Genomic DNA, 25781 nt, shown 5'->3' on the forward strand with positions numbered 1-25781 from the left:
TGGTGTTTCATTTGTCAATATATTTCCTATAATTTTGCTTAATGTGCAAAATTCTTTCTAACCTTTCTTACCTCTTGATGAACTAATAAAACATAGCTTTTCTTCATATATTGCTGACGTACAGATGCTGGTCATGTTGACTCATGCAAGGAATAAAATGCATGAGAGCCCCTAAGTTAACTTTTCTTAAATATCTTATGTTTTTCAAAGCTATAAAATTATAATATTTCCTGAAGGTAGTTTATTACCAACCTCTCATTCCAGAAAAAAATATGTTATTATTAGAAGATTTCCATGACTTGTATCACTTTTTCATATGTAGAGGTTATAAACCACAGAACACAAAACAAAATCTCAGGTGTGCGAGAAATTGAACTTTATTTTATTACAGGTGATCTAGAGTCCTCATCTCATTAGTTGGAAAACATCAGATATCATCAATTCAAGGTCTTCTCACTAGTCCTTGGTGGACAGCTACCCATGCTGTCAGCTGCTGAAATCCTTGCTCTTGTTAGGCTTCTGGTTGTTATAACAGCAAGACCTCTCTTGGTCTGAATACCTGACTCTCATCTATTTCTGATCCACTCTAATGCCATGCAATACCAGGGATTTTTCTAAAAACCTTCATCATCTTTGATGCACTGTGAGGCATAGAGGAAATATCTGAACTGTTTTCCACACAATGCTGGGAACTCTATCAGGCTATATCATTCTCCTTTCTTTGTATAGGCCCTGTGATCATTTCAAGTGTCATTTACCTCAAGTAACCATTAAGCCAAGTGATTCTGCCAGAGTAGAAAATGAAAGAAAATAGCAAACCAATCTACCATGCAGTGCAATAGAACAAAGGTCAATGTCACTGGTGATGCAATGGGGCGAGGGGCTGAGAATCAGAGCGATGGCTCTGTGTCTTTTAAATGATGGGAATGCCAGTCCTTTTGATTCTAAGACACATTGCCATCATATAGTTCATTCTGCCAAGAAACTCATCTTTCAGTGGGTAGAACCCCTTCAGTAAATAAATCAAGCTTAAGTTCTATGGAGAGAGAGAAGGCGATTGATACCATTCTGGATCTGCTTGGTCTTAATACTATAGATTATTGGATTCATAAATGGGGGGAAGAGAAAGTAGACATAGCTCATGATGATATGAACTACATGTGGCACATATTTCCCAAATCGATGAATGAGGGTCAGCCCAGTCACAGTGACATAAAAAACCAGGACACAGCTAATATGGGAAACACAAGTGTTTAGAGCCTTTGCCTGCTCCTTACCTGAAGCAATGCCCATAACAGTCTTAAGGATTAGGATATACGAGATAAGGATAAGCATAGAGTCCAAGAAGCCAGTCAGTGAGACCAAGGCTATAGGGTAGAGCCTGTTGAAAGTGATGTCAGCACAAGCCAGTTTGATCACATCTTGGTGCAAGCAGAAGGCATGGGAGAGGACATGGGATTTGCAGTAGGAGAATTCAGAGAGGGTGATGATTATGGGCACAATAAGTATAAATCCTCTCATTAGAACCCCTAGACCTATCTTTACCACTTTAGCATTGGTGAGAATGGAGGTGTATCTCAGGGGGTGGCAGATGGCAATAAAACGATCATAGGCCATCATGAGCAAAGCTCCAGACTCCACAATTGAGAGTGAATGAATTAGATAGGCCTGGAAGTAGCAGGCCCCATGGCTGATCTCTCTGTGATCCAGCCACAGAACACCGAGCACAGTGGGCATGGTTGTCAAAGTCACTCCCAGATCTGTGGCTGCCAATATAGCCAGAAAGTAGTACATAGGCTCATGAAGAGTGTGGTCTTCTCTGATAAGGAAGAGGAGAGTTCCATTGCCAAGCATAATGGAGATATAGATGACAAAGAAGGCGATGGAAATCCAAGGATGAAATATCTCCAGACCTGGGAAGCCAGTCAGTAGGAAAGGAGCAGCACTGATGTTGAACCACATGGTGGACCCTTGTAATGAAACAAACAGACAAAAATAAAGTCTTTCTAAATTAGCCTTGTTCAGTAGGAATATAATTTTAAACCACATGTATGATTTCAAATTTTCTAGTAGTCACATTAAGAAGAGTAAAAAAGGGAAGAGTGACAAATAATTTCAATAATGTATTTTCTTTAATCTGCTATATCCAAAATATTGTCATTACAAATGTAATCAGTATAAAAATCATGGATGATATATTTTACATTTTATTGTACTAATGCTTCAAAATCCAGTATTTAGTTTACACTTACAGAAAATCCTAACTCAAGCTAAGAATAGATTACAGTATTGGGTAGTACACCTCTAGACTATAAAATTATTTTTGTCATATCATTTAAACAATTCTTTTTTTATATATCTTTATTGATTTCAGAGAGGAGAGGGAGAGAGAGAGATGGAAACATCAATGATGAGTCATTGATCGGCCACCTCATGCATCCCCCTGACTGGGGACCGAGCCCGCAACCCAGGTATGTGCCCTGACAGGGAGTTGAACCTTGATCGCCTGAATCCTAGGTCAACACTCAACTGCTGAGCCACGCCTGGCCAGGCATATCATTTAAAAAATAAGAAATCAGTCTTTATATAGAATTGTGCTCACCTTGTATCCCTCCATAAATTTTTCATCCCAGATCTCTAATTCCAATATTTTCTAATCCTTTATTATCTGGGTTGGAAACCCTCAGCTAATGCTTACTGGAGTGTCTGACCTGATCGCAACTGAAATCCAATGTCCTTTGTCCATTTTCAGTTTTGTCCTGTCTTCTAGTTTATTCTCATCTCTATTATAAACATGTTTTACATTATAGGAAGGAATTTGGTACTTTCCTTTTGGATTCACCATTCATAATATGTGTTCATTGATTTGATGAATAAGAATTGATGATAACTACAAAAATGAACATTAAACCTCATGATCTTGTGAGAAACAAAAACCAAGCTTTCTCTGGGTTATGACACCTTTACTTGAATTGAATCTCACATTACAGTACTCTATGTGGTTAAATTATTATGCAAACTCACAGGATCGGCCCACTCAGGGAGTCTCAAAGAAGGGTGCCTGAAGTCTCTTCAGATGTCATCTGACTTTATGTGATTTTTATATTACTAAAGTTTATGGAGTTTACAACTTTCTGCTTCAAGGAAGTATTGCATTTGGCTCCAGAATACAGAATATGGAAACTTGAAAGTGACTCTTTTTCAATTCCTAAATTTTAATTAAAGGCAATCAGATTTGGCTCTATTACTTAGTCACCTGATAGTCTTACTTCTTTAAATCTCATAGTTTCGTGCTAAATGCAGGGCATATAGTGATAAAAAAGCAGATATTTACACTCTTGTTAGAATGGCCAAAATCCTGTATATTGGCAACGGCAAATACTGGCGAGGATGTGGAGTAACAGGAACTCTTATCTATTGCTGGTGAGAATACAGAATGATACTGTCATTTGGAAGACAGTTTGGCAGCTAAATTCAAAACTAAACCTACTCTTACATAAAAAATGACAATTGCAGTTCTTGGTATTTACCCAAAGGAGTTGAAAATTTATGTCTACACATAATTGTCAGAAGTTGGAATCAAATAAGATGTCCTTCATTAAAGGAGTGGATAATTAAACTGTGGTACATGCAAACAATGGAATATTATTCAGCACTAAAAGGAAATAAATTATCAAGTCATGAAAAAGCATAAAGTAAGCTTATGTGCATCTTACTAAGTGAAAGAAGCCAATGTGAAAAGACTCCACGTTATATGACTCCAATTCTATGGCATTCTAGAAAAGACAGGAAACTGAGATTATTGCCCCAAGAAACTGAATTCTGCCAACAATATGAGTGAGTTATGGAATGGGTTCTTCTCTAAATCCTTCATATAAGAGCCCAGCACAACCATCACTTTGATTTTGACCTCAAGGTTCCCTCAGCAAAGAACCCAGTCAAACCTACTGAACTTCTGACTTACAGAACTGTGCTATTATGAACGAGTGTTGATTTAAGCAGCACACTTTGTGGCAATTCATTCCACAGCAGTAGGGAACTGAGGCATTAGGGGTTGCTATCATTCATATCTTAACTACTAATAAAAAACTAATATTTAGAAAGTTTATGTAAGTTAATTATTGTGTCAATTAGCTATTGCCACATGTAAAAGCCCTTTACAACATTACACATTTTTTTCTCATTCATATCCATGGATTGGCTAATTTTGGGTGTCCCTGGCTGGGTACCTATGATGATTTCTGTCTCTTTTGATAATGCACCTAAGTTTCAGATGGATGTCATCTCCATCCTATGACTACTTCTTCCTTTTTTATGTCCATTACACTCTTGAGTTTATTACAATCTATTCTTCACTTTGCCCTCTCCAAGTTCCATGTCTTTTCTGTATCACTCAGACTTCAGCACAAAACTTAACACAAAATGTTTTGTCTTTCACATTTCTACTATCAGTCTCTCTCAGACCTGTGTCTCTAATTAACTCACTCTAATTAAAACATAGATGTACTGCCCTGGCCTGTGTGGCTCAGTTGGTTGACTGTCGTCTGGTGCACCTAAAGGTTACCAGTTTGATACCTGGCCAGGGCACATACCTACTTTGTGGGTTTGATCCCTGATTAGCCATGTACAGGAGGCAACCGATCGATGTTTCTCTCTTTTTCTCTCCTTCTTTCTTCCCCTCTCTCTCTAAAAAATCAATAAAAACATATTTAAAACATTGTGTACTCCCAACTCAATACTAGCATTGCTTATCTTACTAACTGCTATATTAAACATCAATTCTCCTGGAAGAAACGACATATTTTGTCCTACTGATGATGAGATTATTTATAAAATTTTAATTCTTTTATTATTAACATGGTGATGTACTGCTTGGCTTGTATGCTAATTGTTAAAATGATTTATGTAATGGCATTGACTTTCAAGTAATACTGATACCACAACCGGCTAGTGTGTAAGCTGTCTGATCCATAGTCTTCTCACAAATGTCCAGATAAGAGTCACCAATGACTCACCAAATACCTATATATGTGCTACCATCAAGCCCTCCAGACTTTAATTTTTCCCCAGTTGTGGATATGATTGATTGATCAGCCCTGACTTTGTCTTACCCACGAAAGTTCTTATACAATGATTATTTCTAAGCCTTAATGGAACAGCAATTCTTAATAGGCATTGGGGTAAGAACACACACACATAGTTTTGTCCTATAACTGAGAATTAGTCAAATCACTGAAAGCAAAAGGCACATAGAAGAGGAAAGAAATAGCAGAAATACCATGTAGAAAGATATGAGAGAAAGAGTACTGAACATAGAGAACAGAACCTGGAGGAAGAGAAGATGTAATGTAGAGTCCTGCATGTTTCATGACAACCAGCTCTGCATACTCACTTTCATCATCAATCTTTCTTCCCCTCCTTGCCTCTTCCAAAAAATATTTCTCTTGTAGAAAAAATATTCTTGGTAGCTCTTGGCTAACAATCCATTAAACTGGACAAAATCCATAGAGACAAATAATAGCTTTCCTCAGTTTTCTGTTTACCTTCTTGCAACACCTACACAAAGGAAGAGTAGTCCAAGAAGAGCACTTATCTTTATTTTTCTTACTATTATCTCCATTCCATTCTCCCACGGTAACCAGAGCCTTACCTGGGATACCAGGAACTAAGGGGAGAAGTGATGCTGTAGAACCTGGTGGGAAAGTTATTTTTGAAGACTGCTAGCATTTTTTAATTGGTGAAATTATCTGTATACAAAAATGGTTCCCCAGGGTCCCTGTAGCTATAGATAATTAAGGCTTCTAGGATATCTTTTCCTGGCCTCTTTGGGGGAAGGAGATGAGCCCCCAGAGCTGTGTCCCATATCCCCTCATTTTTGTTGCAGACAGAAAACAAAATTGTAGCTTCACCTAGGAGATAGAAATTGTGCTGTCAAATCATCTTTGTCCCTTCAGATCCCCACCTCAAAAGAGAAGATACTATCAAAACTACATTTGATTTTTCTATTCCTGAATCCTGGAGCAAGTAAACTCACTAAACTTAGATGAAGCTTGATCATTTCCTGACACCTACCTTTGCTTGGTTTTAAATAAGATCACTCATTACAGTACCGGACATATGCATTCCTAAAGTGATATTTTCTCACAAATGAATTCAATTGCTAATAAATTCAAGCAGTGAGCTTTTTATCTGTCTCTTACTCAGTCTTACCCAGAGGTCATAGTTCTTGCTGATAGAACATTTCAAGCCAAATGAAAAATATTTCATTTTAAGTATTAAGGTGATGTCATGGACATTGATGAAGGTGTTCTTACCATCCTTGACTTTCTGTAATAATCTGTAATTGAGTAGAAGGGGTATATTCATATTCTGTCAAAGACACAGATCTGAGGGACTCTGTTGTCTTGTCTGAGCTTTGTCTTGTAAATGTATTCTAGAGCCTAGCTCGACTGTGAGATTTTAAAATGAGGGCATATGCAATGTATTCAATCATGCAGGTCACATTTTGGCTTTTGACATTTCAGATTCAATTAAATTCCTCCTGAACTCTCCTCTGTTCATAAGTCTTTGTGAAACTCAGTTGAATTTGTAAAATCATGATTAAGAGGCGGTCTCTGGAAATGACTTGAGTCTGAATGTCCTTGTGCCTGAAAACTTTTTATACTAAGTACAAATTTAAAGATCACAATTTGGGAGAGCCATATTTTGATCTCCAAATGAGATGAAAGTAGTGAGCACCCAAGGTAATCCACATAATTTCCAAGTTGTCCTCTCACATTTCAGGAGATAGATTTACCCTCTAATTTACATAACTCTCCTACTCCTTATGTATAACAGCACTCCTGGCAACGCCACTTTCTCTAGAACAAATGGAAAGCCATTTGCAGCAGCATGCCCCAAGGTTAGAATGACTTCCTAGTGAGGCAGAGGACAAGTCTCTGGAGAAGAGGAACAGCCATTAGCATCTATCAGCCAGTTCCCAAGCTGCTGGGCTTGGGGTCCTGGGAGGAAGTGAGCAAAGCACCAACAGTGTCTATCTTTTCATTAAGCAGCTATTTATTAGAGGCTGTGTTATGCATGTATTTCCCCAAACTGTATTCATTTCCTTCATATTTCCTGCTGTGCTGTCTGTAAAATATAGAATCGCTGCAGCATAACCTCTCAGAAATGGGAGGACTTCCCATCTCATGTAATGAAAGCCTGTGATGTAGTGTTTCCTGACAAGAGTCATCCAGTTAATGTCTATGTCCTTTTGGGCCACAGAACTCAATCGTAATGAGGCTATATGTTTTAAAGATATTTGGGTAGTCACATTATTAAAAATATCTTACTTTTTTAGTTAAAATATTTTCCCCAGGCCTTACCATTCTTTGGCTCTGAACCTGGCTCTGGTGCCACAGAGCTAAGGTCCCATTTCTGTTTCATATTATACATGACATAGACGAGGGTAACAGTCAGGCGTCTAAATACCTTCACTAATGAGTCAGGGAATCCTTTACCCTAGAGATTTCCCAATTTGTCAAGCAAGCAAATGTGTTCACGTTTAACAACTTCCTTTTTCTGTGGAGTTTGATTTCATTAGTCTTCAGCATTTCACACTACTCTGTGCAGATGCCATTGTTGAATTTTTTCCGCTGGAGGGTTCATCTCACCTTATCCATTTTTATGGTGTTTCTTCACTATCCACTGCCACTGCTACCTGTCAGCTTGGTGACAAGCACTAGTGTCTGAGGACATAAACTCATAAATATTTATAAAAATAAATTTTATGTATGAGCTTATTACTAACATTGACATTCTCTGAGGATTTAGGCTACAAAATAAAAATTGGCTTACATTTTATGATTGCATAGAGAGACCCCTGGGCCCTTTAAACATTTTTAATTACTCTGAGTATCTAATTTAATACTCCTAATGTTTAATAAGTATCATTAAATACATCACTTTTAATTTACTCTATAAAGTCTGTACTCCTGAGAAGGAACCCAGCAATTCTTTGTTAATTAACTGAGTGAAACTCATCTGCCTTTCACCCAGCATGAATTCATTTTGTGTTTAGAGGAGAAATAACCTGCTGACTTGTTTAATCATATTATGGCTTTTCAGTGTATCTCTAATATTTCTCACTCTCTGATGTTCTCTAAGATGTTTTTGGTTTTTTTTATTCACAGGAATGCACACTCAGGCTTTCATTTCCTAACTCAAACTTAATATCCTTATGGAAATTATCTTTTTAAGTCCATGCTATATAATTACAATATTCTTTGGCAGACATAGACTGATACTTGCTAAATTTTTTCCTAGTATAAATTCTTATATACAATAGATCTCCTGTAACTGCATGCTGTTTAGTCATCTCAGTAAGCCACCGGTGAATTTATTCATCATTTCTCCATGCAAGTACTTGTTTGTTTGTTTTTGTCTTCAGTGATTTTAAGCAAAATTACAGACTTCATGGATTGTCCTGCATGAAGGAGATTCACTGACATGTTGGTATGTTGGTCCAGTGCACTGCTCTGAAACCTATCCTGATTACACATACAAAATCTATTTGTAATGTTTCTTGGGAGACACTGTTGCAAATAGATTGCTAATAGCACCTAGCATTTTATCAAAGAAAGACCTATGTGAGATCTACAGAAAACTAAATCTTGTGATGATAGTAACATACAACCAAGAAAATCATGTGCTTAATTTGAAGAGAAATCAATGTCTAGGTGGATTTCAGCTATCTCTAGTTCTTCTGTATAGGTAAATAGAGGTTCTCCTTTAATCTCTCCCCAGTTGTTCTGTTTTTACTTTCACCCTATAGCTTTTTCTCAATGAATGTGTTTCCTCAATTATTCTCAAATGAGAAATGGATCTCTTAAATAAGGACAACCATTTCATAAATCATTGACCAAATGGTCAGCCAAACTTGTTTTTCTGCCATATTTCTGTATTTTGGGAAAATAGCTCCCTATCTAATACTACTTTACAGTTTTAAATATTAGTTAGAACAGATTCACATATCTGTAACTAAGATGATATAATTATTAGTAGTACTTCGGCTATAAGTGAGAAAAAATAAAGTATTTTGAACAAAACAAAAAATAAACAAGGGAGGATTTTATTGGGCTGTGGAATCAGAAAGTGAAATTACCTTCTTTGCCATTGAGCCTCAGGAAAACATGGAACCAAGGACTTGATGGTTCTTGGGGATTTTTCATTTCCTTATGTATAATTTACTCTAAATGCTTAGTATAGCCTGAGATCACTCATCTGATGGAAAATACAACTATGAACAATTCCAAGGATTTCACCTTACTACTTCTACCACAATGAAAGCATAACTGTTTTTCATGATTTTATTTTGAAAAAATACTGGAAAAGATTCTGACTGGTTGGCTTTACTTGGCAAAGAGTAGGGTTTGGAGAGATAATGGAAAATATCAGCTGCTATAAGGAACAACAAATTTGAAGTAGAAGAAAGAGAGGTTGTCAAAAGAAGTGGGTAGGTGCTGCTTCTATAAACATAATGGAGTACAGAGTAGAAAATGCAGTCCACTAAAGATAGACTATTTCAGTGGAGTACAATTTATACCGGCCTTAGGATGAGAAGACATGAGTGTAATCACAGTTACGCTGGTTATAAGCTTTATGTTCTTGGATGAGCTATTTAAATTTTTTACCTTCAGATTTCCCATGTATAAATTAGTGGTAATAATGCCTACCTCATGATATTATTATGAATAAAATAAGTTGTGGATAGAGTAGAAGTTGAGGGACTCATGTTTGATTTCATAGACAATTGAAAACTGGATATAATTTACCATCACACTCATACTCATATTCAATATGTAGCATTCAGATTACATTACTCAGATGTCATAGAGGATAAGAGGGTAGAAAATGAGTAAAATAATAGTTACTCTCTTTTTATAACCTTAGTCTTTTCACAATTAAATTTATTGATAAAATATAAGAGAAATGAGAGTTGCAGGTTTCTTATGTTGAAGTCCCTATAAGCAAAGGCTGAGACATGAATTTAGATACATGCACTTTATTAATGAATGATCTTAGGACACGGGGAATGAAGAAAAGCAGAGTAGAGAGGGAAGGAAATAAACAAGGACACACATACTCTAATCTGGAGTTGAACTTCAGAAGGCAAGATGCTGGAAGCCTTTCCATCCTTGATGCTTGACACGGTCCTTCAAGGAGGAGACATCGGCACAGCCGGTCTCCATGGGACTTGGCGTATGGCAGGTCCCTCTTCCCATGCTTGTTCCCCTTCCTGACGCTCTGTGTCCTTCCCCGAGTCACTGCACCAGAAAAGGGCATTGCCCTCGCTGGAAACTTTGCCCTAGCAGGGGAGTCAGATAGAACTGGAAAAAACAATGATTCAGTAAAAACCCCAAGGAGTACAAGAAAATCTTGTGCTGCTTATGAGAAACTCAGACTGTCAGCAGAAAGCTTAGGACTTGTTAGGCCCATTACCGCAGGAAGTTCCCCATCGGGGGAGAGGCCTGGGTCCGAGCCCTGCTGACTCGGCGGCGCAGGGGATTCCACAGGGAGGCCACCAGCGAGTTCCCACAAGGAATGTATTACTGGGGGATGTTTATATTAATGGAAAACTCTGGGAATCCCCACAAGGAAAGAGCAGTCTAGGAAAGAAATGATTTCAATCTACACCTGAACCCTTATCATACACAGGATATTACAGTGAGGACGGACTGCTGCGGGGAATGTAAGTGGAGAGACCAAGGCAGGTGCCATACAGGCCGTCAGTCACCATGGCTGAAAACAATCACACGCAAGCTACAGAACCTTTACTTAGGACTCGCATAACCTTCACATAGGAAAGCTGGCTTAGTTATTCTCCTCTTAGCTATGTGGTAGAGCAATAAAATAGTAAGTTCAGAATATAAATAAAATAGTAGGTAAGACAAAAATTAACATACCTAAACAGATGTAAATTCTTTAGCAAAGATCAGATAAGAAGGTATATTTATTAACTGTGAAAGGCCAAAACAGAAACCGGAACATAGCATGATGTTATATTGTTTACCCAGCAACAAAATCAAATAGTATAAATACAGTTGTAACAAGGCAATAAAGAGGCTGCTGATTCTCCTGATGCTCTGAGCGCTGTCTCCGTGTCCTTCCTTCTTTGCTGACACCATCCACACCTTTGGGGACCCCTGGACCCACTGGGGCTGGACCCCGGTAGCAAGATGGTCAGTGTATATCTATGGCCTTCTTCCTTGGGACCAGGGACGATAATCTTGGTGAGGCAATTCCAATTGGGTTGAAAATATGTCTCCACAGTTTATATAGATATTGGTGGGGGAATTTGTGGGAGAGATTGGATTGGGTATAAATATACAAAACTTTACTCCATTTCACCAAAACCATAATTTTATATCTTTATAATTCTATTCCTATCTGCCACCTTTCTAACTCCAAAAATATACATGTTAGTTACATTATAGATACACCTATAAACACCTGAAGTATTATTATTACAAGAATTGAGTGGCAAATAGACAAAAATATTTAGTATACAGAATCTTTTTTTTTTTTTTACACAAACTACATTAGGTCAAATGCCTGGGCTTAACGAGCTACCTTAGAACAATTTGTAACTCTACTTTAACAATGACTTTACCAAGAAATATCATGAGTGGTTGAGATGAACCTTTTTTGCTCCCCTGCCACAAACCAAAATTCTCATGTTTTGTGTGAGGGGCTATGACTGTCAGAGATCAAGCTCTAACTCTATGGGTAGTAAAAAGGTGAAGAATGCCACTCTGGATCTGCTTGGTCTTGACACTATAGATGATAGGATTCATTAATGGAGGAAACAGAAAATAGACATAGCTCATAATGAGATGGACAGTATGTGGAACCCCCTCCCCAAACCGATGAATTAGAGACAATCCAATCACTGTGACGTAGAAAACCAGGACACAGCAGATGTGGGAGACACAGGTGTTGAGGGCCTTGGCCTGCTCCTCTCTGGAGGCAATGCTCAGGACACTCTTGAGTATCAACATATAGGAGATGAGGATAGTCAGAGAATCCAGCACAAATATAAGGGCTACAAGCACAACTGGATACAGCCGATTGAAGGTGGTATCAGCACAGGCCAGTTTGATGACATCCTGATGAAGGCAGAAAGCATGGGAAAGGACATGGGAATGGCAATATGGAAAAAAATAGAGAGGTGAAATTGGGGGAACAACAGATACAAATCCCCTCGTCAGAACTACCAGCCCAATTTTCACCACTCGAGTATTAGTGAGTATAGAGGTATATCTAAGGGGGTTGCAAATGGCAATAAAACGATCATAGGCCATTGCAAGCAAAACACCAGACTCTACAAAAGACAGTGAATGTATAAAGTAGGCTTGAGTAAAACAGGCTACATTTCCAATATCCCTGTGGTCCAGCCAGAGGACTCCCAGCACTGTGGGCATTGTGGTTAAGGTCAGCCCTAGGTCTGTGGCTGCCAGCATGGCTAGGAAATAGTACATGGGCTCATGAAGATTGTCATCTTCCTTAATGAGAAGGAGGAGGGTGCCATTGCCAAAAAGGACAGAGATGTAGACGAAAAAGAAAGGTATGGAAATCCAGTGGTGAGCTGCCTCCAAGCCTGGAAAACCAGTCAACAGGAAGGAGCTGGAGTTGCTGTTGGGCCACATGTTGGGTTCATCCAGAAGAAATGTTCTTGTTTTCTCAGTTATTACCACAGAAATGTAGCTTCATGTTCAATGTAGCACTCCAAATATATTGTCCCAGAAGTCTTACTTAAAGGTAATAATAACATCAATATAAGCCATTGTTTCTCAAAACATACCCTTAGGAAAATCTGTATCTTTTGTTGTCTAAACTACATATCCCAGGGACCAGCCTCCACCTACTCAAATTCTTGGAGTTTCTTAAGGTTATCTGCATTTTAACAAGCTCCACAGGAAATTTTTGATGCACCCTGCATCTTAGAAACCATTCTCATCAACTATGCAGACTTCACAGAAGAATCCATATATGAGGGATTTCAAAGAACCCAACCCTTACCTTACTCCAATCTACTACCTGAAGCTATAATTGACTTCACAGTAGAGATTCCTAACCCACATTATCCTCCACATGTACAATTTCTCTGGATTCTCAACAAAAGATCCAGAAGTCTAAGAGGAAAATGTATGAAGGGAAGCTCTGTTACTAGCACTTTTGCTAAGGAAAAAATAGATATGTAAAAGAGACACTTTGCTTTCTAATTCCAAAGATAGTGATGGAAAAACAAAACAAAAATGTTTACATTAAGCGTTTATTAGCTTCTCCCTGGACATGGCAGAACTACTTGGTCCTCACTACAATAGCCCAAAATAGTTGGAAGTTAGATGATCATAGACACGTGGGCTGAAATAAATGCTTAAGCAAGCCAAAGACATGCTCAATAAAGTTTCTCCTTCAATTTGAAAAGCCTATCTTCTCTTATTTCTATGGAGTTTCTTTTTTCCCATTATTTTTCTGTAAGTCCACTACAGTAATTCCCCAGAACCTGATTTCTTCCCTTTGAGTTCTCCGTTTGTATTTAAACAACCATCTTCCTGATCTCCATTCTTTTCAACTGTAAGTTTCTGAATCTGTCCTATCCAATACTAAAAAAATGAGAGCTCTATTGCTACTTAAACAGAAACTTGTCTGTCAGTGGAGGGAAGAATTTAAGAAGGTTTTAACATCTCATCTGCCACTAGACTATGAGCTTCTTGCATGTAGAAATGACATTTTATTTGCCTTACTCAACACCTAGCAAAATACATAACATGTGATATATATACACATATACATACACACTAAATATATATCTGTTTTGCATATATACATACATGCATATATATACATGTACATATACCTAGATGTACACACACATATACATACACATATATATGTAATTACACATATGTACATTAATTTATGCAATATTTTTGAGTACCCACTGTGATAGGCATGGCATAAGCAGAATTAAATAAGACAAAGTCTCTTATTTTATCATCCATAAATTAAGTTAGAATATAAATGTAAAAATTTAGATAAATATAAGTGCAATTTTAAAATAAAATAGCACTATTTAATGGAGATTTATTGGGATGATATTTTATACAGTGTGGTATAATCATTTGGATGATCTGGAACTGCATCCCTGAGGAGTTGACATTTGAATTGAAACCTGAACAACAAAGAGTTGGCCTTATGAAGACCTAGGAAAAGGTAGTTCCATTGAGAGAGAAAATTAGCTCATCTGGAGCTTGGTGATCTGGCAGTAGAAGGACAATAGGTAATATCAGAGACCCAGGCAGTGGTCTCATAGGCCTAATAGATAACATGAGGAACTTGGTTTTTGCTACAAATGTAATGAGAAGACATTGCAGAGTTTAAAAATCACAGTAAAGGAGAGAATGGTGACATTCTGATTTGCATTTTTAAATTATCACTTGGACTTCTATGTAAAGAGTAGATAGTCAAGCAAGATAAAATAAAGGGAAGTAGCGAGAAAGTTATTGCAATACTCCTGGTGAGAAATGATCGTGATTTGATGAGAAGAGCAGCAGTGAAAATGAAGACAATTTAGACAGCAAAGGATACATTTGAGATAGCACCAAGGCTTGCTGATATGTTGGAAATAGGAATGGGAGAAATACTAAATGAGATTGCCTCTAGATTTCTGGCTTGAGAAAATGAGAGAATAGTTCAGTCATTTACTCATAAGGGGAAGTCTGAGGGAAATATATATCTACTTGGGAGAAAATCAAGAGTCATCAGTAAATACTTGTCACATACTGGAACAGTTTCTTCAAGCTGTTTTCCCCCTGAAATTAAAGACTTTCAAATATTCAAACGTATAATTTTTAAAAATTTATCTTGTACCTGTATCGATGTGATCTAGCTGCAAGTTTTCAGCAGTGCTGAGGCACCAGACATCTGGGCATGAGGCAATGATTCAGCACTTTTAGCCTAACTCTAAGGGATGGAAAATTGACAGAATCATTTCTAGTTCTCCATATTCTGTTCCCAGGAGTGAGAGACATAAACCAAAGTTTAGTGCTCATTGAAAACATGAATGATGTTCATTCCTTAGTCAGTAGATGCAAAGATGATCCCACATAGCTGCCCCCCTCCTAAATTCTTTAAGTGCCACTTAATTCTCCTTACTTCTCTGACCTGTAAGCAATGATCTTTAACCTAAACTCTAAATGTGATTTTACGAATAATTTCCTCTTGTAAAAGAATATGTAACACAAGTAGTAAATTAACTACAGAGAAAGCTATCCAAAGTGGAAGGGATGGATTCTATGTTGCCAATAACCTTCAACTCAGTTTCCTCTTTTCTATTCCCAAGAATTCCATGTAAATCTACCTGTACTTCATGCTGTGAGAAACTCACATGCCTTCAGCTAGGAGCTGGTTTTTAAGAAGAACCTTTATGGAAGAGAGAAATGGGGAGGAAAGACCATAAGAAAGGAAAGAGGTTATGAAGGTTGAGAAGAGAACAGAGAAAGAATGTGTAGTTGAGTATGTCAAAATTCAGGTAACTTTCTAACATTTACAGTTATAACCTCTCTCTGCTTCATTTAAATGTCTTGTAGAATAGGAGGTGCCGCTGTGTTTATCCCCTGAAAAGCATAGGAGACATCTGGGAGGGCCAACCATATTTATACCATGGAGCATGGCAGGCCTTAAGTATTCATGCCCAAATCTCTTCCCAAGTGTTACCAACATCAGTCTGAGGTCTGTTCACTCACTGAGAGCTGTAAGCTATAGAGATTCTTCCCTTTTTCTTCCCCCATCTTCTCTCTAGACAGCTTACAGAAGAGTCTCCTAATGCCCTCTTTCTGTATTTCTGGATGTTTCCTCATACTCACATGCACCAAGGCTTGGTTGTTAGGGATGTGGAGCACAGTTCTTGGGTCCCGCCTGAAGAATCAGATCATATGGTTTTTTTCTCAGTCTTTGAGGCTATTAAAAGAAGAAAGCACCTCCCCGGATTTTTATTTTTTTTTCCAGCCAATTAGAATCTTAAGGAGTATTTTCTCTATCTGAACCCCTCCTGTGAAGGAAATGGAACACTAAATTAATCTCCCCAAGGTCTTAAAGCATCTTCTTCAAATAAGGTATGGAGCTAATAGAGCCTCAGGTGGCAGCTTTATGTGTGAGCACTTGTCTTCATGGCCCCGGGAGGCCCTGGTGTAGCCTCCACATCCACCTCAAAGGTCAAATCATTCCCAGTTACTCTCGCAAGAAAATTTAAGCATCTGTTTGCCATAAGTCTTTTGAATTCTAATTATATTTTCTCCTTGTTTATCTCAAAGTTAGTTGAAGAGTGGAAAGTTAAATGGACTAGAGTCAATATAGTAAAAGCATGTCACCCTTCCCCCAGTACCAAACATGAACCCACAATCTGCAGCCCACACTACTCCTTTATTGAGTTTATCTTGTCCATAGTTTTCTTGTTTTTCTAGAAATGCAGTCAAGATACTTCTAGCACAGCACTTCAGGCAATAACACCATATCCCTTTAGTCCCAGGGATGATAACATCTATAGTTTTCCCTCCAACCTGGATAGAAACCACACTGCCGATTACTGGTTTTAGGTGACAAACTGAGGCAAGGTTTTAATATTCTGGCCATTTCAGGCCCACTTGGGGTAACACTGTTGAGCATACTTGCTCCAGAGCTTTCTGGTAGGCTAGATGAGGTTTTGTCAGCCTGTATCTCAATTTGGTTTCTTTTTCTGCCAAATGCTGCTGCCTTCTTTTTCTTCAAGGGTGTTAACCTCAGATAAACACCTTTCACCCCAAACTCTGTCTCAGCATCTGCTTCTGGAGAAGCCAACCTATGACAAGAACATAGTCATCAGGTGATTTTGCCATCTATGGAAGTATAAGTTTCCTTGCTTGTCATCTCACTGGTGATATTATGACTGTTTCTGTTAACAAGATAATGTTGGAACTATGTGAAAGTGTGCAAGAAGGTGCATCCAACCATGGTTATAATGTCCTGGGTCCTTACTGGATCAGAAAAGAATGTAGGCTCATCAAAGACACAAAATTAACCTGGACACAAAAATGATTATTGATATCAGCCTCACACCATGGACAAAATTAAATTTGTGGTGAAGTTATTAAAAGCTTAGAGCTATTGTAAGATAACACAGGGATTTTTATTCATTGATTTTAGATTTAAGACCTCTTAAATATTTTACAAAAACAAGAACCATAAATAAGTCTGCTTTAAAAATAACTTATAACCACGAAAAAAATAATTAAGAAAATAAGAAAGACAACTATAGAGTAGTAAAGATATTTGTTATACATATATCTGACCCAAGGCTCACATCAATAATTTATAAATAATATCTGAAAATTAATAAGAAAATATCAGACAACCTACTCTTTTTTAATGAGCCAAAGACTAGAACAGGTTCTTCACAAGAGGCAGGTAACCAATAAATGTATTAAAACGTGCGCAACATTATTAGTCAGCAGGCAAACGCAATCAAAACCACAAGATACTACAACACACTCAGCTTTTTTAAAATACTGAAAATACCTAGTTTTCTTAAGGATGTGAACCAATCGAATACCCATGAACTATTAATAAAATGTAAAATTATGTAATCAATTTAGAAAATATTTAACAGTATCTACTATAAATAAATATATGCTTATACGAAGAATTGTATTCCTATGTTTAGGCCCAACAGAAGTTCATACTATGTGCACAAAACAACAGTCCGGTAAACATGTGCCTTAATGATCAGAGCAGCACTTTTGCAATAGCTGCAACTATTATTATCAAGAATCAAAAAGTAAATATAGGAAATATTTATACAATGGCTACTCTATAGAAATGAAAATGAACAAACTACTGCTACATACAAACACATGGAAATTTGTCACAAACTTAATGATGAATTTTGATTCCAGACACAAAAGAACATTTAATGTATGATTCTACTTTATAAAGGTTACAACTAAGTAAAACCAATCTTGGAGGTGTACTGAGTAGGAATATAAAAGGGCATTTACTGTGCTGGTAAAATTCTATTTCTTCTGGGTGGTAGTTAGTATAATGGAGAACTTATTTTGCAACAGATTCATTCAGCTAGACCTTTATGATTCATTCACATTTCTTTATGTAAATTAATATTTTTTTTTATTAAAGAAATGTTCGTTGAAGCAATTCCTGATTGTCAGTTCAGGTTTCTCTATGATACACTTTCTTAATCTTGTTTTCATCCTCATTTTGTAAAGAATTAATTAAATAAAATCAATTTAATTTAACTGGTAGTTAAATTGAATCTCATCTTTCCTTAATGAATAAAGGAATATATCTGTGTGTTTATCTGTATATCCTCTATACATATATCTATGACTAAAATCTAATGTAGTAGGTTCTTAAAAATGTTTTGCTAAGTAGAATGGTGTTTATGAGGGGCTTTAATATGGAAACGAAAATCGCTCTCCATCAATCAGAGACGTATCATTAAATTGCCTGTGAAATCATCTACCTCCAGTAGTGGAAATTGGAGAGCATTACATTGATTCTATAGTATAATTATTTAGATATTTATGTGCCATTAAACTGTGAAAGATGGAGTCTATTTGTCAAATAGTTGAATGTTCAATGGGAAAAGTTAGTCCAAAATACAAATAATTATATTAAGTGTGATTGATTATAACAAAAGTATAATAGCTGACACTGAGTAACTGCTTATTACATGTTAAATGCTATTCTAAGTGCTTTATATTTAAACCTGGCTACAGCTTTATGCAATAATCATTATGTGCACTTTAGAGATAAAGAACAAGGAAGTTACATAACTTGCCCAAAGTGGGAAAGCAAGAGCCTGAGTCACAATGTAAACCAAATACTCAAGTTCCAGCATTCATACCCTTTTTTTAAAAAAACAGAAACAAAACACATTTCCTTTCTGAGAGGAAGGGAGAGGGAGAGAGAAACAGATAGAAACATCAATGATGAGTCATTAATCGGCTGCCTTCTATAGGACCCCTACTGGAGACTGAGCCCGAAACCCGGGCATGTGCCCCAACTGGAATTGAACCACAATCTCCGGGATCACAGGTTGATGCTCAACTGCTGAGCCACGCCGGCCGGGCAACAACATTCATGTTCTTAATCACATACTGAGCTGTTATTTGTCTATGAGAAGAGAGTAAGACAGCTGGATTCCAGACAATTGGCATTATGCTTCCTGCCCTCCGTATCTTACTCATAACTTGATTAAAAATGCCTCGCATTCATGAACAAACTGACGGTTGCCAAGTGGGAGGGGGTTGGAGGGATGGGTGAAAAGGCAAAGGCATTAAGAGGTACAAATTAGCAGTTACAAAATAGCCATGGGGATGTAAAACTATAGAAGGAGTGATAACCATACATAGTTACTACAATATTATTATTTTTGTGTTTGTGTGTTTATTTTTGTTTAAAATATTACAGATGCCCCTTTTTCTCCCAATGACCCATTCCACCCCTTCCCACGCCCCTCCCCAGTCCCTCTCCACACCATTGTCCGTGTCCTTAGGTTGTGCATATGTGCATATAAATTCTTTGGCTAATCTCTGCCCCTCCACCCACCCACCCTTCTCAGTCCCTCTGAGATTCATCAGTCTGATCCATGCTTCCATGTCATTGAATCTATTCTGTTCATCGGTTTATTAAGTTCTTTAGATTCCACATATAAGTGAGATCATGTGATGTTTGTCTTTCTCTGCTTGGCTTTTTTGCTTAGCATAATATTCTCCAGGTCCATCCATACTGTCCCAAAGGGTACGGGGTCCTCCTTTTTTACAGCTGCGTAGTATTCCATGGTGTATACCCTAAGAATCCTGAAACACTAATCAGAAAGAATATTTGCATCCCTATGTTCATAGCAGCACAATTTACAATAGCTAAGATCTGGAAACAGCCCAAGTGCCCATCAGTAGATGAGTGGATAAAAAGTTATTACAATATTATTGACTATGTTCCTTATTGTAATAACTATGTATGGTGCCAGGTAGGTAGTGGACTTACTGAAGGGCCATTTTGTAAAATATCAATGTCTAACCACTATGCTGTACACCTGAAACTAATATAAATATTGAATGTCAACAGTAATTGGAAAATAAAAATAAATAAAATTAAATGGATACATGTACCAACAAGGGGGGAAAAACTCCCATCTTGTTCTGTCTTCTTATGGAAAATATGTAGATGGACTATGTAGAGGGAGAAATAGGGGAAATCAGGGATTAGAAAGGGGTTATCACTTTTTCATAAGGCAGGGCTCTCAGCTCCCATTGGCTGCAGCCAGACATCAAAACTAGGAAAGAGAGAGTGGGTGGGAAGATTTCTTTTTTATTTTATTTTTATTTTTCATCCTCACTCAATAATATGTTTTTACTGATTTTTTTAGAGAGAGAGAGAGGAAAGGAGAGAGAGAGAGAAACATCAATGTGAGAGAGAAATATCAGTTGATTGCCTCCTGTATGTGCCCCAACAGGGAATTGAACCTGCAACCTGGAATGATGCTCCAACCAGCTGAGCCACCTGGCCAGGGGAGAAGAATTTTTTTTTTACTTTACCCAAACTAGTGTCCTGCTCTCCTATAATTTGCACACAGTCCTCACCATAGGGACAGGAGTTGGGAATTCTCATAGACAGCTGGGGAAAAGTGCTCCTTCAAGAACTGTGTTTCAGTCCAGATCCTTAGCTGGTCTATGTTTCTTTCCATGTCTTGATAGATATAAATAACTTATCACTCTCCTAACAACAGGACTTAAGTAAAAGCTAAGACAGACAGAGACCTTGGGGACTACTATTCAAAGCCACAGGTCTCCAAAGCCCAGGGTGCAACTAAGGATGAAAAAGATGGAACGTGGGAGGCATGAAGGGAGGGAAGATAAAGGAAGAGGGGCAGTGAGTTGCCTAAGTCAGGGATGGTCCCTGGAGAGGAGCACCTCAAATAAGTGTTCCTCCTAGCCTGGATTATGTGCAGATTATAAAAAGGATGGTGTTGTGACTAAATAATTGATGAGGCTAAGGTTTCCAGATTCAAGACTATGGAACTGAAGAATGAGAGAGAACCAAAACTCAGGTCAGTGAGTTACCTAATAAATCTCTCTGACATCCCACTGAGGCACCAGGATAGAGAGGGCAGGAAATAGGGAGCCAGCGTCTCAGCTAGAGAAAAGCGATAGTTCTAAAATTTGTTTTATTTAAGGATTATATGCTAAGATGTATAAAATAAGGTCACTGATAAATTCTGGAACCCATGAGGCAAAGATGACTTGTGGGAGCAAACCAGAGGATGGGCAGTGAATTATGTGTTTCTACTTCTTGCTCTTTTCTTCTGAACTTTCAACCTCTCTGAGCCTATTCTAACCCTGTGATTTCCCCTAGAAGTCCAAATGATCCCCAAGGATAGAATCTTTTCTAAAAGTGTGGGAAGAATTGGCTCTGTAATCATCAGAGGTTCAAACACTTTCCGAAGAAAAGTCACTATCTGACCATCATCCAAGACTACAGCCAAGTCAAAATTAATCTTGGATGGAGCCTGGGCTGTTTGGGCCCTCAGACCAGGAATGTTGATGTGCACATCTGTGTATCTTCCTGTACTTGGAAAAGTACACAGAATGCAACGGGCATTCAATACTCCCCTAACCTGCTCAAAATCAGACCCATAAGATGGTCAAAAACCAATCTGCTTGTGTAGGCAAAACAATCATTTAGTGACTGAAAAAGAAGACAAATATTGTGCTAGGCACTGTGTGAAGAATTAAGTATTGAGAATGAAGCTATGGGAAGCCCTGCAGATAGAATAATTAGAGAATGGATTACAAATTTGAACTGTATGGAAAGAAATGATAAGGGACAAAGGTTAGGAGATAAAAGGAAGTGTCAGAAAAAGTGAAGGAAAGAGCCCAAAGGAAGGTGAGGGAACATGTGAAAGGAAAAAGTCTGAGTAGGATATCTGCTTGGGGCCCATAGTTTGTGTGGCAGGGTTTGAGACTTTGGGGATTAGCTTCTCATCAATGAAAGACCACGTCTACTCTAAGACAGAGACTCTGGGAATGATGAGTGGTTGCAGGGAAGAGGAAAAGGCTAGGATTTTTAACCACTCCAAACCTCATAGTACCACAGCATCATAATCTCATGTACCACAAAGGCAACTTTGAGTAAATCAAATAAAAATATTCAGGTTTTCAGCATGAAGACAGAAAAGAGGGTCAGCAAGTTTGCTTGTACTCCTAAGTACTGCAGAGATTTCACCTTTCCTGAAGTCTTTCTAAACCACAGTGCATAAAAAGGACTCTGTCATTTGCTTAATGTATCTATCACCTTGGGCATGTAAACAGTATGATTCTATGGAATGGGGGAAATAGGTTATTGTAAAGTTTCTACAAAGAAAATGAGCTACATGTAACGTCCTAGTATCCTGGCACATAATGGAACTGAATGATTATTTTTTTGCATTTGCTTTTTAACTCCATCTTCCTTGCCTGGTGCCCCCCATTCCTGCTTCTTTAACCCTGAATAAGCTGAGTATTTTCATAGCCTTTTACTTAGAGGCAGGAGTCAGCTATTCCTCCTTTTCACCCCTGTAAACACAGAGTTGCTTTTCCTTCAACATACTCCAGACCCAGTGCTCCAGGCTGGAAGTCATTGGTAGCTACCATCAGAAGTTCCTACACTCACTCACCACTCTCCTCCCCTTCCCCTTTCTGCTCAGATGTATCATCTTTTATTCCACTGATCAGATGGTTTCTAGTTTAATACTTTTATTTACAGTTAAATCTAGCCTCCTCAAAATCCCATTACCTTATATCTGTTCCCCAGGCTTCCTAATAAATTTGACACATCTTTTGATCAATGACTAATCCTATAATATACCCATTAGATAGAGAGTGGGGAGGTTCTTCTCAGTAATAACAACAAAACTTCAAAAGTAAAGAATAACTCTTTGCAAAGCATTTCCTCCTTTCAATTCCATTCCATTCTCACATCCTGTCTCAAGAGCATGACTGGGCAGAAATTACTAGTGTCACTTAAAGAAAATGAAACCAAAGCCCAAGATTGAGTGACTTTCCCAATATCATTATTGTTAAACAGTCTCAGAATCAAATCCTTCAACCAAATTCTTCTGAAGGTAAAAGCACAATAATCTTGCATACATTTTTCCATGGACAAAAAGGGGTCCAGGAGTCATGCATTAAATTTACAGAAAATGTTTCTTTTCAAAGCATGTGAGGTATACAGTCCACACCAGTTGTGGCAGAAGGTGGCCTTGCTTTTCTCTGGCTGATACCAGAAACACCAGTTAATGCTCTTTTTACCCTCCGAGATTGTCCATCTGCCCCAGAAGATACCTCAAAATTTGAATGCCACAGAGCCTTCCCACTTCTGTTAAATCTCATCTGACTCCATAACTTTTAAACATATTTTACTTGAACTTGCTTAAATAACTAATTTCTATCTTTGTATCTGCAAATAGGTGATATGCCAACAGTAATTTGTCTTGTACTGTCAACAAATAATGCCCTCAAGTGCTTATCATAAAATCCACCTTTTATTGCTTACTTTTATGTTTACATTATGAAATTTTGAATTCTTTGAGACACAGTGCAGTAACAACTGAGGTATTATGATGCTAGGCATCATGGATTTTGAGGTCTATGTATTTTGAAAATAAACACATATAATTAACTCATATCATTTTTACAGTCTCCCAAAAGTGTGTAGAACTTCATCAACTGAATTTTCCCCCAGATATAGTTAGCCTTAGTCACTCTCTCAAATTAACTAAGTCTATTTCATTTATTTGCTTGTTTATTATTTATTTTTTGTTTGTTTATCTTGCCCTAGGATGTTTGTACTTGTTCTTTCAACACTGCTCAGGACCAATTTCCTACTGATGTTCTAGGTTTCACACATTCTGGAAAACCTCCATATCCTCCCTGATGCCACCAGTCAAGATAAGGGGCACCATAAAAAACACCCTGTAAGTTACAACACTATAATGGCACTATTTAAATATAGCAATTTCTTCTTTCATTGTGTCTTTATTTTCTTTTGTGCAATTTGTAAGGATATCATCCAGCTCTATTCTGTATGCATTGCTATAACCCCAATATATTGTTCAATAACCTTACATATAGGCAATCCTCAATAATTTGTAGAATTGTTTTTAATGAATTCTATTTTCCAATACCTAAGAATCTCTAGGGAATAATTAAATTACCATCCTTGCTGTCCCTGGAAGTCAAGACTAATAAACATCTTATGAACAGGTAGCACATACAAAGGGCAACTTCTAAAGAGCTGGAGCTGCTATTGCATTATCTAAAGGTAATATTTTCCTCTTTGCAAGGCCTGCAATGTGGCTCAACACCACTACTTCCCCATTTCTGCTTACTGGCTTCCCAGGTATGGAGAAGGCACATCACTGGATCTCCATCCCATTATTGATGGTTTACATCTCCATACTCCTTGGTAATGGCTCCCTTCTCTTCCTCATCAAGAATGATCATAACCTTCATGAACCCATGTACTACTTCTTAGCTATGTTGGCAGCTACAGACCTCGGAGTGACACTGACCACAATGCCCACAGTTCTGGGAGTCCTGTGGCTGAATCACAGAAAGATTGGCCATGGGGCCTGCTTCTCTCAGGCTTACCTTATCCATACTCTTTCTATTGTGGAGTCTGGTGTTTTGCTTGCCATGGCCTATGACCGTTTCATTGCCATCCGCAACCCCTTGAGATACACTTCCATCCTTACCAACACTAGGGTAATGAAGATTGGGATGGGGGTACTGACAAGGGCCGGTCTGTCAATTATGCCAATAATTATTCGCCTTCACTTGTTCCCCTATTGTCGATCCCATGTACTCTCCCATGCTTTCTGTCTACACCAAGATGTCATCAAGTTAGCTTGTGCTGACATCACTTTCAATCGTCTCTACCCAGTTGTGGTTGTATTTGCAATGGTTTTGTTGGACTTTTTCATCATCTGTTTTTCCTACATTTTGATCCTCAAGACTGTCATAGGCATTGCTTCTGGAGAAGAAAGGGCCAAGGCTCTCAACACATGTGTCTCCCACATCTGCTGTATCCTGGTCTTCTATGTCACTGTAGTTGGTCTGACATTCATCCATAGGTTTGGAAAACATGCTCCTCATGTGGTCCACATCACAATGAGCTACATTTACTTCCTTTTCCCCCCTTTTATGAACCCTGTCATTTATAGCATTAAGACCAAGCAGATCCAGAGGGGAATAATTCACTTATTCTCTCTGCCTCATACTAGAGCATAACTTTAACTCATTATTCTTTGAGGAATAATTCAGGAAACCTGGAAAAGCTGACAGTTGGTTTGTAAAGGCAACTAGGGAAAGGCATGTCAATGGAAACCAACCGCTCTGCTATTTAGGACATCATCTTAGCCTGCCTATTTATTTCTGAGTGTATATAATATAACATATGTACAGTGCTAAGCATATATCTCAATTTTCCAACTAATTTATTGTTTTCCCAGGTAATTAAACTTGTTTGGTGAGCCTATGGCACTTGAAATGTTCTTGGATCTATGGTGTGGATCACCAGCGTTTGAGTCAAATTCCATTGTTGTGCCATATGTTCTGCATGTATTGGCTCTGGTATACCTAGTAATTACATTCTTCACCTCAGACATTCATCTGGTCTTTCCACTTGCATAGAGCTGGTTGCTTCAG

At 37.9% G+C, this 25781-nt stretch overlaps 3 protein-coding genes across 3 annotated transcripts in view; 1 reads left to right on the forward strand and 2 right to left on the reverse strand.

Moving 5' to 3' along the window:
- Positions 1-1962, reverse strand: part of LOC308565024 (olfactory receptor 51B5-like) — a gene marked incomplete at both ends in the record, with an annotated part of 340544 nt that extends 338582 nt beyond the window's left edge. Inside the window, one exon of the mRNA XM_081153792.1 lies at positions 1319-1962. Within this exon, the coding sequence (XP_081009918.1) occupies positions 1319-1962 (644 nt within the window). The remainder of the gene's footprint in view (positions 1-1318) is intronic.
- Positions 1963-11747: 9785 nt separating this feature from the next.
- LOC308565167 (olfactory receptor 51B5) lies at positions 11748-12686 on the reverse strand (the record flags this gene model as incomplete). The annotated part of the gene is made up of 1 exon (XM_081153977.1): positions 11748-12686. One exon carries the CDS (start codon positions 12684-12686, stop codon positions 11748-11750), a length of 939 nt encoding a protein of 312 aa, XP_081010103.1.
- An 11739-nt stretch (positions 12687-24425) lies between these two features.
- Positions 24426-25364, forward strand: LOC308565170 (olfactory receptor 51B6; the record flags this gene model as incomplete). Its single annotated transcript, XM_081153980.1, has 1 exon — positions 24426-25364. The coding sequence occupies one exon, from the start codon at positions 24426-24428 to the stop codon at positions 25362-25364; it is 939 nt and encodes a 312-aa protein (XP_081010106.1).
- Between the last annotated feature and the right edge of the window lie 417 nt (positions 25365-25781).

This window comes from Miniopterus schreibersii, assembly GCF_964146895.1.
Source record: "Miniopterus schreibersii genome assembly, chromosome: 12".
NCBI classification, from domain to species: domain Eukaryota; kingdom Metazoa; phylum Chordata; class Mammalia; order Chiroptera; family Miniopteridae; genus Miniopterus; species Miniopterus schreibersii.